Source organism: Apus apus, chromosome 2, assembly GCF_020740795.1.
Source record: "Apus apus isolate bApuApu2 chromosome 2, bApuApu2.pri.cur, whole genome shotgun sequence".
NCBI classification, from domain to species: Eukaryota; Metazoa; Chordata; class Aves; order Apodiformes; family Apodidae; genus Apus; species Apus apus.
This window is the reverse complement of record NC_067283.1, coordinates 54,817,558-54,834,918: the sequence shown is the minus strand read 5'-3', so window position 1 is coordinate 54,834,918 and position 17,361 is coordinate 54,817,558. Positions and strand designations below refer to the sequence as shown.

Here is a 17,361-nt window from a genome sequence, read left to right as displayed (position 1 = left end):
ATCCAGCCCTTCCATCCAGTGACAGAAGGACTATACAACAACAAAGTAAGTCCTCTATTCTGTGACTCAAAATGCTCTTCAAAGCTAGAGTATCTGAGGAAAAAAGGGTAACACACCCCACATAAATTCCTTACCTGTTCAGGTTAGGAGAAATAGATAGTTGTGGTGCTTAGGAACATGGTTTAAGCATTGGACTTGGTACAGTTAGGTTCATGGTTGGTAGACCTAGGTTACAGGTGGACTTGATGATCTTAAAGGTCTTTTCCAACCAGAACCATTCTGTGGTTCTATAAAACCTAAATATGGCACTATTGGTAGCCTCTTTTATGTCAGACTGACAGCTTTTAAATGGCTTCCAGGAGGGCACCATTTTCATATTGCAGTTGTATTCTGATTATTGTTAGACCTGGAAGCTCAGGGCTGGATAACACAAGTATTTGTACAGTTAAACACCAGGAGAGAGCTATGGAAATAAAAACACATGTCAGGAAACTGTCTGAATGGAGAACTGACTTCAGACAAAAATCTCCCTTCAAGACATAAAATGGAAAGCTGCCTAGATCCATCCTTTTCTAACTTTCTTTTATCTGTCAGTGATTTGGCTTGTCATTCCCCTGGCAGAATTTTAAGCAGGTTTAGATGCCTGCTGTCCACTCCTGTGTAAACACCACATGTGCAGAACTGTTAATGACAAATAGACTTGAAAAGCCTACTGTAGGAAATCTCACCCAGAAGCTCAGTGAATATTACCACCATCTCGCTTGCCAATATACCTGCCTCAGCAGGACCTTTATGACAGGGAAAAAACCCATTATGCTCTCTTAATCACTGGCTAATAGAAACTGCCAATGAATAAGAAGACATTCTTTCACATCTCCTGAGATCACTGTATTTCCCAGGGGCACAGAACTACAAGCATCTTGGTTTAGTGGCTCACAACCAGCACATTATAGCATTTTTTTCCCAAGATGTTTATTGAGGTCTTTCTAAAAAGCCTCACTGAAAGGCTGCTTCAAAACCCTCCTCCTCTGATAGTTAAACCATTTTTTATTTTTAGCCTGAACATCATAATGGGCAACATATAAACATTTTGTTCAGTTGTGAGTATGGTCCTTAATCATTCTGCCTCTCCCCTAGTTTAGATACAGATTTATATGGATCTATCTCCCGTACTTATGAACAGCAACTATACACAATTTCAGACTTCATTTTGCTAAAAAAGCCAGCAATCTAGGCTTTGCTCATAAAACACTCTTCACTCCCACTGCCTGCCTCTGCTCCAATTTTAATGGATTTTTTTTGAGCATGACTGACCGGCTCTACTGCAGGCAATGTTATTATGACCTTGGACTGTGGTCAATACACCCTTACCTCTATTGAAACTACCAACCCCACATTCACAGCTGCCCACTTTTAGCACTTAGATCTTCTACTACAACATTCTGATCGTTCTTTGCAAAAATTAACTGTTTTTTTTTTCCTTATTTTCTGTATAAATATTTTCTGTATAAATATTGTTAATACAAATGTCCATTAGGATCAGTCCCAAATCCACTCCTTTATCTACTCCACTACCTTTCCTCCAGCCCCATGCATCCCCTTTGACAGCAGCACATTGTTAACTCCCTTTTTGCTAGATCCTTCCTTACTGTATAGTAATTGTATTCTGCTCTTGGGCTACATGAGAAATTACCAGGTATGTTATTTTAGCTGCACAAATGAGTAACAGTTGCTGTATGTCCATTAGCTGTGAAACTGCTTTTCTCATTTAAGGACAGCAATGAGTTTCTTCATTGTGAGGGATGTATTACAAACACATATTGTATTTTTTCCATGTATATCAATCTCCCCTATTAGTCTTTTCTTCAACATTTACTCTAAAACTTTGCATGCTACTGAGGTCACACTGATTGTTGGTAATGGAGTGCTTCATTATTCCTCTAGTCATTAAACAGGTCCTGTATGTGCTCCTCTCCAAGCACACAGTATGACCTAGTTTGAAAACTGCACAGATAAACATCACAGAGGGAACTGCAGTTTCATTTGCCAACTATTATGATCCCAGTTAAACTGGGTATTAAATAATTTAAATTTTGTTTCAACCCAAATCCAGGATATGGTCGTTTTTTCTACTTCACTTGGTCCTTTTACCCTGTTTCATTGCCACATTCTGTAACCACCTTGTTACTGAAGGATGAGGCAAAACATTAATTTTGCTTTTCGCTGGATCTGGATTACCCTTAAGCTCCTTAATACTTGTTAATCTTCTCCTTATCTTATTTTAAAAAAAAAACAAAAAACAAAACCAAACAAAAAAAAAAACCACAAAAACAAAACAAAACAAACAACCCAATCGTCTTTTCCTTTCCTCTTTGTAATTGACATAGCTGAAGGGATTTTACTATTATTACAGTAAATCATTTGCAAGATCCTACTCTCCCTAATTTTGGGAACTTTGACTTTTTTTCCTCATACCTTCTGACAAAACAAGGCTTTTTAGAGATGCAAATCAGGCCTTGGAGACGGGTTAAAAGAATTCAAAAGATAATATCATCAAGGCACATTTGGCAGAATAGGTTTTTAGTTAGCATGGACCGTTGCAGTTACTAATGGCAAAAATGAAGCTGCTTCTTTTTCTGTCTCTCCCTCTTCCCAACCTCAAGATGCAGAAATAGTGGGAAGATTGACACCAGTGGTGTGAACTGTGCACCCTGCAGGGGCACAGACTGGGAAGGGCTGGAAGGGATGAGCTGCAAAACCTTGTACCTGTGACTCCATCTTTTAAGATGTGAGCAAGATTGCACCAGGCAATAATACGGGGGCTGTGACTCCCTTAGTCATTGCTGCTCTTCTGGAAAAACCCATCAGCTCCCCATGCTGTTTCCCACAAGCTTAGAAGAGGGATGTGTTCTACCTAAATCGAGAGCCTGGTATCCATATGGAGTCTCTTCCTGTAGGAAGGCTGTGTTAGGAACTTTTCCACAGAAATGTGCCTCTCCTTTGGCCTTTCAAGTAAGGAAGGGAAAAATGCTTGTCCTTTTGTTGAACCCTATCTATCTCCACACTGTAATTTCGGTTCAGGCTCGGACTTAAAGCAGCAGATGAGACGGTTTCTGCTTCTGTGACTAAGGCTGCAGCATGGATCCCACAGCAAGAGATGAAAAGAGCACTACGTGATGCTCTCCACAGCACTGGGCAATAACAGAAAGTTTCCACGAGGAGAAGTCCACATATAAATGTTATGTTTCTAGTAAAATATGTGAGCAGTATACATTAGAAGGACAGAATCTTGCTGAGTACTGAATGGTCCAATAATACCTTAGTAAATCAGTTCCTAATTCAGGCTTCTGAAAATTATATGCTCATCATTAAAGCTCTCCACAGCTTGCAGTAACATGTCCATAACATACAGCAGAAAATGAGACTTCCTATGCTTCTAAAAATGCTGCAGTCTCAAGGGCTCTCAGAACAATTAGTGGTAATGAACTGAGATACACAAGTAGGGTTTGGCTCTTCTTTCCTCCTGGATGCTTTTCTGATACATGTTTCCAGTCAAATACGTGACCTGTCAGCCTTTTTACTGCTTGTGGCAAGCCAGGTGTCTTCAGGGCTCTCCTGGGAAATAAGTGCAGGTAAGAAAGGGAGCTGTAGCATGGCTATTGGACAATCCAATAGCTGTCAAATGCATGGCAGCCAAGGGATCCAAAAGAACATGCTACAAAGATGGGAGGCAGGGGTGGAAAGAGCAGGGCATTGTTCAGGCACTGGGCCTGTTTCACTCCTTGCACCATAACTCCGCACTGTTCTGAAGTAGTTGTACCTGTGCTAGTTCTGATTTATTAGCAAGGCTGCAGAGGCATGAATCACAGTGTTAACTCTTCTCTGCATGATCTGAAACTGCAGCAAAGGACTTTCAGGTTGGACACCAGAAATAATTTGCTCATGGGAACAAAAGCAGACATGGCTGCCTATGGAGACGACACTTCTTCCTGGTGGTTATTTAACATCTGGTCAGGCAAATCTGTCAGGAACAGCCCTGACCTCTTGTAGTCAGAAGGTGGGTGAGAAGTTTGTTTGTCCTCCCTCTTGGCCCTGTGTTGCTGAGTCTGAAGGCTGGCGACTACTCACAGTGACAGGTGGCGGATGGTACAGCCTGTGTTAGAGACTTTCTTGCCAGTTCACTACTGTCACTAGCCAGGTTGTTCTATCTTGAACAATACTTTCTGTACTTGCACTTTCAGTATCAGTGTTGAGATAAGCTAGTTGCCTTACTTCAAGTCAGTGAGATCTTTCCCCATTTCTTTTAGGAGCAGCAGCATGGCACTCCACTAGTCCTTGACAGTTTTATCTTTGTCTTGTCTTCCTCACATTCCCTTGTTTCCGTTCTCCCTTCTTCAACTGTTATATTTTGTTCTTATCCTGTTATACAACTACTTTGCTTTAAGGTGCTTGTGTTTTGCATGTTTAGTCCCCCCAACAAACATTATCCTACTCTGTCCTAATGCAGCAAAAAACAGTGAAGACAGAACCCAAACCTCTGAGCACATTTTGAAGAACACAAACCTCTGTAATAAAACCCTGAATGAACAGGACTGAGATCACTCAGTGCATTGCAGCCCCATGCCCATTACTTCTGGTGAATCCTGGGCCTTTCACCTATTCTTACCTCAAGGTAAGGCTGCTTTTTAAGTTACACTGACATTGTGTCACTCAAAGGATATCAGAAGAAACAGGAAAATAAGATGTAGCAGAGCTGAAGTAAAATTTGAATATCCAGCTTGCAACACCTTCCTTAAGCAAGGGGAATCCTGTCTTTCAACACTTGTTCTGTTTCTCCTTTTCATAGATTCTGGCCAGCCACAGGTATCCTCAAAGTACACATCTTTCACCTCTGCACCTCCTGCTCTGTGCCTTTGGAAGAGTTCCATTTGTCTTACAATAACTGAACTTTTCTTTCCCTGGGCTTACAAATGTTGTCAGGGTTGGAAGTGGCTCCTTTGAAAATCCAACACTGTTTGATTGTATTACAAAGTCTATTATTTAAAAACAGGCTGAAGTGCAACAACTGCTGCTCAGGCTTATCTTTTATTAGTGTGCCTTCATCAAAACAAAAGTGCAACAAACTTGATGACACTGCTTTTTCTGTTACAAGATAAGAACAGAAAACAAGAGAACTATATTAAATGGAGTTATTACTAAAATGTGTTTTGGTGGTTGAGCAGCACAGTGTCTTGCCAGATTCACAGAAACCTCTGAGAACTCAAATAGCAAGATTATGCTATAAGACGATCAGTTACTTAAAGCAGCCAGAGAAATTTGTTGCTACTGAGAAGCAATATAATAATAAGGTATCACACAAACCCATTCGTTCTTACACTGGGTTATACTCCACCTGGAGCTGAACTGAAATTGGTTAAAAATCTCTAGAGTCTTTTGCAATTAATATGCAAAACCTGATCCTGCAGATTTTGTTTTGTAGTATCATGTTTATTACAAGAAGCAGTCCCTTAGAGATTGTAAGGCCTAAACACTTTTAAGGGATTTAGTTGCAGAATACAATATTACGCAGTGGTGGAGAAAAACAGAAATTAGGAAGTACAGCTAAGGAGATAGGATAGTGAAGAGGGAATTAGGAAGTCATCACAGGCTATTATAGGCCTATGGTAGCACTAGAGGAGAAAAAAGCTTGCTGCAGAGCACAAAGGATGCAGCATAGACAGAGCACAGCCTGAAGAGGAGAGGACCAGAGGCAGAGAAAGCAAGTCAGTATGAAAGACCTAATTTTTATTGAATAAAGGTATGATCCTTGATTGAAAGTGGGTATAAACTGCCCCATTTCCACTGACCTGCTCTCTTAATTAACACCAACCGAGAGATTTTCATACCCTGTTTTTCCACAGGTAAATACTGAAGAAAGCAGTGTATAGGCTGGTGCTCCATTATGTATCACGTTAGCAGGGTCCATTCCTGAAGCCCTCACTTCTCTCAGTTCATTTCAGCTGAATCTCATAGATCTATATTTAGAAATAAAAAGAGATTAATGCCAGCTGCTACACTGGTTTCCCAGAATTTGCAAGGCACTTTACCATGGGTGCTGAAGTCACATACTCATAATCCTGTCTCCACAGAACAAAACATGGCTGAGGCTGATGCCTGCACATACCTGGAGCCATTGCACATGAAAATAAATGAGTACAATTACCCTGTAATAAGAATGAACACAGCTGCTGAAGGAGCCATTAACCACGTCACAGCTAGAGCTTCTGAGATTTGTGATGGTCGCTCACACTCGTTCAGCAAGCTGCACCACGTTGCAATAAGGTGTAGCTCTTGTGGGGTACAGTGTGAAGGGCAGCTGTGTGCTAGCCCTGGGAGGGTTGGCCCTGTGATACACAACACTCTCTGCCCCCTTGTTAGTTAGGATAATATAGTATGCCTACTGGGAATCAAACAACAAAATACGTGGGAAAGCACAGCATCCATTAATGGCTTCTGATTATTTAGTCGTGGCCCAAAAAGTAACTGATACTGTATTTTTACTATTTAAAAAACTGGCATTAGTCTCATGAGAAGCACCGTAACAGACATTGCAGGATGTAAAGAGGATTAGAGGGAAGAAAGAAGCAGGAAGAAGTAAAAGAGAGGGGTCTATGAATTCCTCCTGTGTAAAGAGTGCGTAGCCAATGATCTGGTAAGGAAATATATAAATGATTTACATGACAAACCTGATATCTAAGTAGAACCAGGCCTTGGTGAAACATCCATTGGAATTTCACCTACATCAAAGAAAATGAAAGCACAGCTTTCAGCCTGATTGCTGCAGGGCTGCACATTTGCCAAAGCTGCAGAAGGCAGGTTACAGGAGTGTACAGCTGGAGCAGAAAGCAAGAATGAGGGCTCACTGCTTTCAGTAGCACTTGGACATACTCTGGATGCAAACACCTGGGAAATCATTATCTGAGTAGGCAAGGCCTCCTGCTCTGCACTGGTACAAATAAGAGATGTGAATTTATTCTTGCTTAAAAAACTTAAATTAAACATTGTCACTTCACTCAGCCCAACCTCTTTCCTCCTCTATCCATGATTCCCATTCAGGCTGTGGGAACTCAAAGGTAAAGGAACAAAAGGAAAGCTTAACATTCTTTTGAACTGTATCCCACCTGCTAAGAACAAAAGAAGACCTTGTATGCTGGAGACTAAACATAGCACGTTGCAACAAATGTGGAGAACAACGAGCATGGAGAGAAGGGCCTCGGAAACAGGTGTTTGCCAGGGGGTTGAACACAGCAGTGTGCAGGGAACACGACAGTGCAATGATGCACAGTGCAAGAGATGCAAACCCACCAACCCCCAACCCACTGCTCCAGAGGAAGAGAAGAACCTGCTCCTGCAAGACTCCTGTCACGCCACAGGCCTTGATCGTGCTTTTATATTCGCACCATTTTGGTTCAAGGAGAGCAGAAGTGGTAAGACAGGAGCCACGCTCCTTTGTGTTTAGAGGCTTCATTCTGATCTTCATGACGGGGATGTAGTTACTTGCACTGATGCAGCTGGTATCTGCTGAGGGCAGGGAACCACTCAAGATGAAAATGTGTTCTTTGCTTAGGAAAACGTCTACACAGAGACAAGAGGGATTTTGAAAAAGCTTCTGCATTTACCCTTTCGGGCTCTGCAGCACAGCACAAAAGACTTCCCTATTAAAGAGAAAATAACGCGTGAAGTAGTTATTAAAAATTATTACAGAACAGGATATTTAATAGAAAATTGAGTAATTTTTGAATGTATGGTTATTTTCACTTCTAGAATAAAGACTAGGTACCTCTCATCGGACAAGACGTTTGAACTGTCTGCTTTGTCATTAGCTCAATTTCTAACCATATATAAAATTAAGAAAATACTTCCTAAAATTTGTATTTTGCCAGAAGATAACAGACGTCTTATTTAGACACATGTATATCACTACCAACAATTGCAAACCGACGTCAGTGGTGGGAGAGGCATCATCTCTATTTTACATTCCCAACAGGTATCTCAATAGCAATAAAATTACTCAGCAGAGAAAAACTAAAAGATCAATAATTCTGCATTGTGTCCAGATCTTGAATTAATAGCTTACTGTCTGGCTGATGCACAAGTACTGGCACAAAGTGATAAATATTTCATGGGGGAATGAGGTCTCCCGTGCCTGGTGTTTTTACAGAGCGCTGTGTTTGCCCAGATTGAAGGGTTGTTTTGTTTTTTTTTTGCAGCCTGTTGCTCCACGAGCAGGTTCCAGAATGCGGTACGGACTCCTGAAGGCCACAAGAATGACGGAAAAGATGAGTCCCTGACGATTTGTACAACACCCCTTCCCCTGGAGCTCTTCTCCCGAGGTCGAGCCAGAGGCCGGGCCCGGCTCCCCATCAGGGAGGTGAGGCCCGCACAGGGCCGAGCCCTTGCTGCTGTGGTGGGACGCGATCCCCCACGCCTGGAAGGGGGGCACAGCCTGGGGGCGACCGGCAGCCGCCGCCTCTGCAGTGCCCCGGGGCTGGTTCCGTGCCGCTCCCCTCCCCTCCGGGGCGCGGGCTCCCGCAGGCCCGGCAGGCCGACACGACAGCCCAGCCCGAGGGCGGGACGAGCGCGGGAGGCCACCCCCCGCCTTCTCCCCAGGGAGCTGCCTCCCCGCGCCGGCGGGAGGGCAGTCGGCGCCTTCCTGCCCGCAGGGAGCCCCGCAGGGAGCCCCGCAGGGCTTGCGGCCGCCGCCTCCCCCCGCCGGGGCCGGCCGAGCGGGCCCCGGGGCTGCCGGCGGATGAGCGCGGCCAGGCGGAGGCTGCGGGTGACCCCGGCGAAGGAGCTGCTGGCGTACTGCCTGCTGCTGGGGCTGTCCTTCCCGCTCCTGCTGCTGCTGCCCGTCCTCTGAGATGCGCCGGGCCACGGCTCGTCCCCGCCGCGGCAGGACAGGCGGGACGAGCCGGCGGGAGCCGCGCTCCGCTGCCTGGCGTGCGGTCGGCGGCAGCAGCAGCGGCAGCAGCAGCAGCGCCCCGAGGGGCTGACAGCCCGGCGGGGGACGATGAGGAGCTGGGGCGGGCGTTGCGGCGGTGCCAGCCGGCCTGCGCGGGCGGGCGGGCTGCCTCTCCCCGCGGCGGGGCCCGGCCGCGCTCTGCCCCCGCGCCTCTGATGCCGCCGCGCTCGCCGCTGCCCTTCCCCGGCTGACGGGGACGCCAGGCGAAGCCGCGGGCATCGCAGCTCCCCCTTTTCGCCTTCCCACGTCGGGCTTCGGCGGCTCGGGGCGCCCGGAGGCGGCCCAGATGGGCCAGCGGCCCCCGCAGCCCCCTCAGCGCGGGCCCGGCGGACCGCCCCTCGCCGCCCTGCCTGGCCCAGCCCCTGCCCCGGCGCCGCGGTCTCGCCTCGGGGCCGCGGTCTCCCCGCCCGCCCGGCGGCGGCGGTAGCCGGCGGGGCAGCTGCCGCCCGCGGCGCTCGCCTGGCGCCCGGCCCGGCCCGCCGCGCTGCGGGGCGGAGTGTGCCCCCGCCGGCTGGCCGTGGGGGGGAGGCGGGCCGGGGGCCGGCTGAGATGGGAGAGAGCATGTCCAAGAGGCTGAAGCTACAGCTGGGCGGCGAGGCGGAGATGGAGGAGCGGGCTTTCACCAACCCCTACCCCGACTACCAGCCGCACGGAGCCGGAGCCACGGCAGCCCCCAGCACGGCGGAAGCCCAGCGGGACAAGGCGCGGCTCCCGCCGGAGGAGGAGTCCCTCCCTTTCGGCGCCGACGGGAAGGTGAGTCCCGGGCCCTGCCTCACCCCCGGGGCGCTCCCTCCCCGCAGGGCGGCCCGGCGGCGCGGACAGGCCGCGGGCGCTGCCCCGGGGCGGCCTCCGGGGAGGGGGGAGCCGGGCCCGCCGCGGCCTCCGGCGGCGCAGGGGGGCGGCCCGCGGCCTGTCCGCGCCGCTGCGGAGCGCCCGGCCCCGCGGGGGCTGCGGAGGGGAGAGGCGGGGGAAGGCGCTTGGCGCTGGCTCGGCCCGGCCGAGCTGTGGGGGGGAGTCGGTGGAGGTGTTTTGTTTTCCCTGGGCGTGCGAGCGAGCGCGGTTCAGAGCAGTTTCCAGGGTGGTTCGGCCCCACCGCTTGGATCCTGCCCGACTTTCAGCAGAGGAGGCGCGCAGGGAGGGGAGAGGCGGAGCACGCCGTTTAGAAAAGACGAGCTGCTCCCCGGGTCGGGGGAGCCGGGGACGCCGCGCCGGTCGTCAGGGCGTGTGTTTAGCGACATACGCTCCTTTCTGGGCGCAGGCGGCCGTGGTCGGCGGCTGGCCCTTGGCTGAGGCCCGCAGAAGGTCCTTCTGGTGGCTCTGGTCACACGAAGTTCACCGTCTTCCCGCTCTCCTGGGCGCCACAGGCTGCTGCTCGGGGAGCTGCGTGCGCTTCGGGCTTGAAGCACAGAAGCAGCTCCAGGCAGTTCCCGCGTAGGCCGGCTTAAGCTGCAGGAGCTACCAGAAGACGGACCTCCTGTCGTGTTAGCCTCGTCTTTCAGTACCATGCTGCCTCGTCATCTCTCGGGTGAAAAACGCTGCGTGGTGACATTGCTGTAAGTGCTGGGTGGGAAGCTGGCTTTCCTCCCTCGCTGGACTGTACCCTGGAGTAAACAAAGCCTTTAATCTCCCTCTGTATTTTCTTGTTTGTGGCAATCAGAAGTTGCCGGGATGTACATTGAGGATGAGGGTGGTGGTGCCCAGTGGAGAGAGCAGCATTCCTCCTGAACCTGATAAGAATGGGCAGGATAGCCTCTGCTGACCATTACTCCGAGGCAGTGAAAGGTTTCACAGGTTGTTGCAGCTGAGGTTTATGAAGTTGTGTGTGGCTAAGCAAAGTGCACAAAAGGAGGGGGGTTGGTGCCTCACTGCCACAGCTGTCAGAAGCAGAACCTGGCTCGTGAAAAGGGTTAAAAAGCAAGAATAGGTTTGGAAGTGAAATCTGCATTTTTTATTTATTTATTTTTTTCAAAATGCTATAGTATTATACTCAGTGCTGGTAAAATGGATTATTTTATTTTTTTTATGAAGGACAGCCATGTTTTCCTGGTTCTTTTTTATCTGACTCAGTATATAAAAAACATCCAAGTGTGATGAGTAGAAGTATGAATGCGGAGAGGGGATGTCAGAACAGTTACAGCTATGTGTTGTTGTTAAATTGTTAAAAAAAATAAAATTCCAATAACTTTCTTCTAAGGCCTTCTGTAGGCCAGTCATCCTTCTTATGTACCTGCTTTAGAATCCCACACCATGTCCATTTTTTTAAAGGAGAAAATAAGCCTTCATTTATTACTGATGTAGGTTGACTGCAGCTTTCCAGAGTGAGAACTGATCTTGAAGGAGGGTAAACTTCCTTCCTTCATGTTTCTTTTAGAAGACACTAGCTGTATTACAGAGTATTTCAACTCTAATTTACTTCACATTTAATTCTTCAGTGAATTCAAATTTAGACACATCTTGTGGCAGAACTGAGTCAAGTCAAGAATTTCTAGCCATACATTCATGTCAGGAAGCTCTGTTCTGCTCTGCTGTAGGAGAGTATGTTATCTTACAGTGAGTGCAAATGTTTTTTTTTTCCCAGCATCAGTGGTGGATGAGGTTCCGTGTTACTCTATGGCAGTTGGCAGCTATTTGTGGATCTTTGTTCAGAAAATATCTTTAAGCACCTGTGTAACTGTGTATTTCATGACAGATGGTGTCTGGGCTTTATTATGTTCAAAAGTATGAAACTCCTCTGAAGAAAGATCATCATCTGTACTGCTTTAAAGTGATGCAGCTACAGCAACTTTCAGTGGTCTTTGAGTTTTTTCAGCTCTGTCTGTTTCTTAGAAGACAGATGGGAGTGTACATTTTCTTCCATTTCTGCACCTGCAAAATCTGAGGATTTCTGAGGATGCATATTTCTGGGCCATGAGTATGTTTATGTGTGTTTATATTCTTTGCAGCATTTGCATATTGTCAATCCTAGTACTACCCTGACTTTCGTGAGACTTCCTGATTAGTATTTTGGGATGCTTTTGTAGTTGGTTGTTGTTTGGGGTGGGTTTTTTTTGCATTTAACAGTCTCCAGTCCCATTAGAGAAACTTCGTTGCCTGCCTAAAGCTCCAGTGAAGACAAAATTACTTTAAACAGGTTAGGAAGTCTGTTCTGTAAACCACTGTACACAATAGCTCAAGTTTCCTAAAAGTGAGAACAGCTTTCAGAAGCCTTCAGTGCACTGCATAATTTCTTCCTCCCATCTGCTGCTGTGTGGAGGCATGAGCATTGAGTGACTCATGTAATGACAGCCAGAGGTGTGTGGGGCTGTGCTGTTGTCATGGAAGGCAATGCATTATTAATTCCTCCATTTGATTTTGTAAGCTGCCACGATTGCCATCTAAAATTCACCTGGAGAAGCAGCCCTTCAAAGTTCTTGTCTGAAATGTGAGAAAATTGGGACAAAGTGCTCCATATGGAAGTGTTTATATACATCAGGTAAGATTCAGGTAGCTAGAAGATAATGGGATCAGGTGAAGAGGAAACAAACTTTGCGGCTGCTGTTTTTTCTTCTTAAAAAATAGTTGCAGTAAACGCAGCCATTATCTAGGTGAGCTCTGCGCATGTTGTTGAAACTCACTTTTTCTTAGCTAGATTCATCACTCTGAAAGTATCGTGGACTTGAATTGCTTCTGTAACTTGTCTGAGAAAGCTGAAAGTAATAATTAATCAATTCTAAACTACAGAATATTAGGGGCTGGAAGGGACCTCCAGAGATGATTGAGTCCAGCCCTGCTGCCGGAGCAGGACCAAAAAACCACACACAACTAGGGCAGATCACTCAGGCATCCAGACAGGTCTTGAAAATCTCCAGAGACAGAGACTTCACAACCTCTCTGGAGAGCCTGTTCCAGTGCTCTGTAACCCTCAATCACAGAATCACCAAATCTAGAATCACGGAATCACCAAGGCTGAAACAGACCTTTAAGATTGTCAAGTCCAGCCTATGACCTAACACCACCACATCAGCTAGACCATGGCACTAAGTGCCACATCTAGCCTTTCCTGGAACACATCCAGGGACAGTGCCTCCACCACTTCATTGGGAAGTCCAGTCCAATGTCTAGTCACCCTTTCTTCCTGATATCCATCCTAAACCTCCCCTGGAGCAGTTTGAGGACATGCCATCTTGTCTTGTTGCTAGTTGCCTGGGAGAAGAGCCCAGGCCCCACTTGACTACAACCTCCCTTCAGGTAGTTGAAGAGAGTGACAAGGTCCCCCCTGAGTCTCCTCCAGGCTAAACAACCCCAGCTTCCTCAGCCTATTCCTATAAGACTTTCCCTCTAGTTCTTCCACCAGCCTTGTTGCTCTCCTCTGGGCCTGCTCCAACACCTGAATATCCTTGAAGTGCATATGAGAGCACTCGAGTTGTCCTCCGTCAGAAACTGTTTATCAAAACGTTTGTGTGGTAGAGAGCTACAAAGCTCTAGTGGATTTCCAGGGAAGGGTGAGGAGAGCTTGTTGGTAAGAGTTGGCAGTGGCTTGTTGAAGGAACTGGCTCCGTGGGTGACCCACCATTATCAACCTCAGATTGCCAACTGTCCTTGGAGCCATCACAACTCCATGGATACATCCATAGCATAATCAGATATGATTTGGGGTCACCTTCATACCATCTACAGGCCAGTGACTTGGGATTTGGGACTGGTTTTGTGAAATCACAAAGGGGTGGTCATTGATGACACTGAAATCGGATTAAAACTTTTATGGTAGGTCACCAGGCTGCCCAATCAGTACCTTCTTTCTTAGGCCAGTTCTTTCTTGAGAAGTTTTTTTCTGACTTGCCATAATGTTTTGAGAATATTAGACAAATACTGTGTGTTCTGACAAATGCGTAAGATGTACTTAATTAAGATTTGCAGGATTCTTTGCAGGAAACCTTGTTTAAAGCTAAAGATGTTTATTGGCTGAGATTATCACTTAGTGGGGATACAGAATATGCACTTGGATTATACTGTAAATGATTTAGTGGTGTTTAGTTTCCTGGTGCTTTCTCAGTCTTCTTTTTTGATAATTCCTTTGTGTTGTTTCTCAGTCTTATTTTAAAATATGCAAAAAATATATATAAAATCTAAGGCTCTTTGTCATTGCCTCATTCTTCCTTCCCCTCCCTGAGGTATTTTTTATACTTACTGGGTTGTCTTACTGCCCATTTGAGTTGTCTTGCCGAGAGCAGCTACCTCTCTCTGTTCTGGGGCTGCTTCTGCAGCCACTTACACTAATGGGAATCATAATACTCCTTGCACTGGAAGCAAAATTGAAACTCTAGAGCCAGTAAATTATCTTCCCACTTTTTTGCTGGAGCAGGGGGATGGGGTAACTGTGTTTACTGAGATTGTCACTTTGGCCATTTCCTGGCACTCCATTGCAGAAGTGTCCTGGTTTAATAGAGAGAGGATTCTGTGTACTGCAAATCGTGTTTCTGTTGAAGGAAAGTTTTACTTTATGGGAGTCTTAGTCAAATTGAGAGTCATTTTTCTGAACTTCACTGTGTATTACTAATTCATGGCAGTCAGTGTACACAATCTGAGAACAGCTACTGCTTCTTTCCTACACTGCGTATCAGCGTCAAATAGCACTTGGTGCATTTCAGATGCTTTTATATTGAAAGCCTCTCATGTTATTAAGGACAGTAACTGCGTGTATAAGCCTGTTTGACTTCAGTCAACTAGTTCTGAATGAAGACACTTTTAAAAATCAAAACCCAAGTTGTGATTAAATTGTCTCACGTCCATCCACTCTGTTGTTTTCTAGTTTTATCTTGCAGACATGTGAGTTAATGAGTTGTTACTCCAGGTCGTTGCATAAGCAAGTGTAATAACAGGTACTCATTTTCTAGTGGAAATAGATTTAGTGTCTAACTGCACAACACTGATATGCTGTCTGGTTCAATATATGGAATATACCTGCTGTCTGTGCATCAGAAAAATTTAGTAGATTATTGGTACAACATTGATAGAGGTTTTAGCTTTTTTTACAACTTGTGTGCCACCAAAAAATGTCCCAGCTGGGGTGGAAATGTCTGTGTAGTGAGTGAATTTAAGTCTTATTTATAACAGACTTTGATTTTCTTAGTTTTCAATAAATAGCATGCTAGGACCAGTGATTTTCAGTATTGCTCTTTTGCTTTTATCAACCTCCATTTCCTAAAACATAGGATAATATTCCCCAATGCTTGTTAATCATGTTGGGTTTGGGTTTTTTGGTTATCAGTAATCTGAAGCTTTACATGATGATCTACATCTTTAGCCTTTGGGGTTTTTTTCAGCCTAATCACTAACCAGACAAATAGCTCCTTTTACACACAAATGCATGAGAGGCACAGTCTCATATTTCTTACGTACCTTCAACATTTCTTTCTGTAACTTCAATGGATTCCTTTTTTAATGATGTTTTTCTCATCCTCATCTCCTCTGAGATAGGGTGATGCCTGCATTTAAAGCCTAATCCTATGTAGATATTTGTAGCAGTGTAGTAGATTGCCCATAGTTACTGATTTCCCTCTTTCCCTCCTTTTCCTCTTTTTTCTTTTATTTTTTTTTTCTTTTCTTTCCCCCCCTTCTATTATGTGTATAGCACTAGGTGCCAGATTACTGAAAAGCAGAGCAATGTGTTCTGCAGACAGCAGAGTTCAAAATAATTTATTAAGCATATAGTTTTGTAGAACTAGCATTCATTTCTGGAAGGGCTTAACCAAGTAGTAGCAGAGAGCTGTGTTTAACTGTCTTGGAGACTGGGTGAGGAGGTTCCTTAGTTATCTGGTATTTTCAGGTAAGAAAGTCGCTCTTGGAGCTGCAGCAGCCTCTTGATTTAGGTAAAAATGAAGTAAAACTTGTTTTTCTGTAAAAAAAAGGCAGGTCACTTCCCAGCTGACATTGCTAAATTCTGCATGTGGGATCCTGCTACCATTTCTTCTGGTCTGTTTTTGTAGGAGCTCTGTAGAGGTGAGCGTGAGACCTCATACTGCTTCAACAAATCCATGCTCCAGCGCGTGGGTGTGAAATCTGGCTTCCTTACAGTCAGTGGCAAAGTTCCTAATTATTTCAGTACAGCCAGGATTTCTTGTTTCAGTAGAGCTGTGAGTTGTTCCCCACCCCATTCTCCCTTACCAGTAACTGTTCTGTCCTTCACAAAGTCTTCCATGCAAGTTTGGTTTTTGAATGAGTCCTTGGCTGTAGTGCCAGCTTCAGCTGTACTTTCTTCTCCCAAGTAATGCACTTTGGCTGAAAGAAAACCAAGCACCATGTTCTGTCTCTCCTGTTCTACACCTCACCAACAATAAAGTCACTCTTCTCTGATGTATCTCTTCTTACCCTGGTTTGAACCAGGATGAAATAGAAGCGTAGTTTGCTTGTTCAGTTGGTAGCACTGTATGTATAGGCCATCTCCTTGCTGCTTCTGCAGCATCAGTTGCTTCTGTCATCAGTCTGGTTTTGCACATAGCATCAGTTCCCCAAAAGCTGATGAAGTAAACTAGGGTTAATAGCAAAACAGGGTTAATAGCAACATGGTTTGTATGGAGTGCTGTGAGATCTGGTCCAAATGGGCATGCAGGACTTTAAGTTAGAGGCTTCTCTTACCTACCAGAAATCATGATATAAAACATACAAATAGCAGCTGCTTATTGCCTTATCTGCTCTTGGTGCTGATGTGTTTTAAACCCATGTCTGTAAAGCTGGATCTGGCTGTAATGGAGAAGTAGTTCAGGAAGAGTTGGTATGTTACTGTAATGTCAACTGCAAGTGAAATGTGGATTTCTTTTGGGACATTTTTATTTGCATCACGGTGTATTTTTTATGTGTGTGTAGTTATGATGCTGGGTTTACAAAAGATCATTTAAGATCTTTTTAGGAACCCTGTAAATGAAAAAAGCAGATAGGGGAAATAGGTATTGCAGACAAAGCATAATTTAGACACCATATAATTAGTGCCAAAGGTGAGTGATGTTAAATATACGCTTACATTCCTTACATTTTTATTGGCTTTAAAAAGCTTTGGATTCAGATGTAGCTTTGCATACTGGGTTATTGCAGTGAAAAAGGTGGCATGGTTCAAATAAATCACAAAACAATTACTTTGCAGAACCGACATATTTATATTTTTCTGCACTATTTTGTTTTGTTTTGAAGGACACTGAGGTTCTGGAGTTTGTCCAAAGAAAAGCAGCGAAGCTGCTGAGGGATTGAGGAGCAGCTAAGGAGTCTGGGGTTCAGAAAAGAAGGCTCTCTACAACAACCTGAAAGGAGGTTGTGGCAAGGTGGGGTTTGGTCTCTTCCAAGCAACAAGTGGTAGAACAAGAGCAAATGGCTTTGAATTGTGCCAAGGG

At 45.6% G+C, this 17,361-nt stretch overlaps 1 protein-coding gene across 2 annotated transcripts in view; it reads left to right on the top strand.

Moving 5' to 3' along the window:
• Window positions 1-9,205: 9,205 nt before the first annotated feature.
• LANCL2 (LanC like glutathione S-transferase 2) overlaps window positions 9,206-17,361 on the top strand; it is a 30,084-nt gene continuing 21,928 nt past the window's right edge. Inside the window, exon 1 of one of the 2 annotated variants that reach the window (XM_051610556.1) lies at window positions 9,206-9,754. In XM_051610556.1, coding sequence (XP_051466516.1) covers window positions 9,551-9,754 — 204 coding nt within the window. In that variant the 5' untranslated portion in view covers window positions 9,206-9,550. Of the gene's footprint in view, window positions 9,755-10,316; window positions 10,555-17,361 lie in introns of those variants that run through there. The other variant, XM_051610557.1, reaches the window with a different exon arrangement.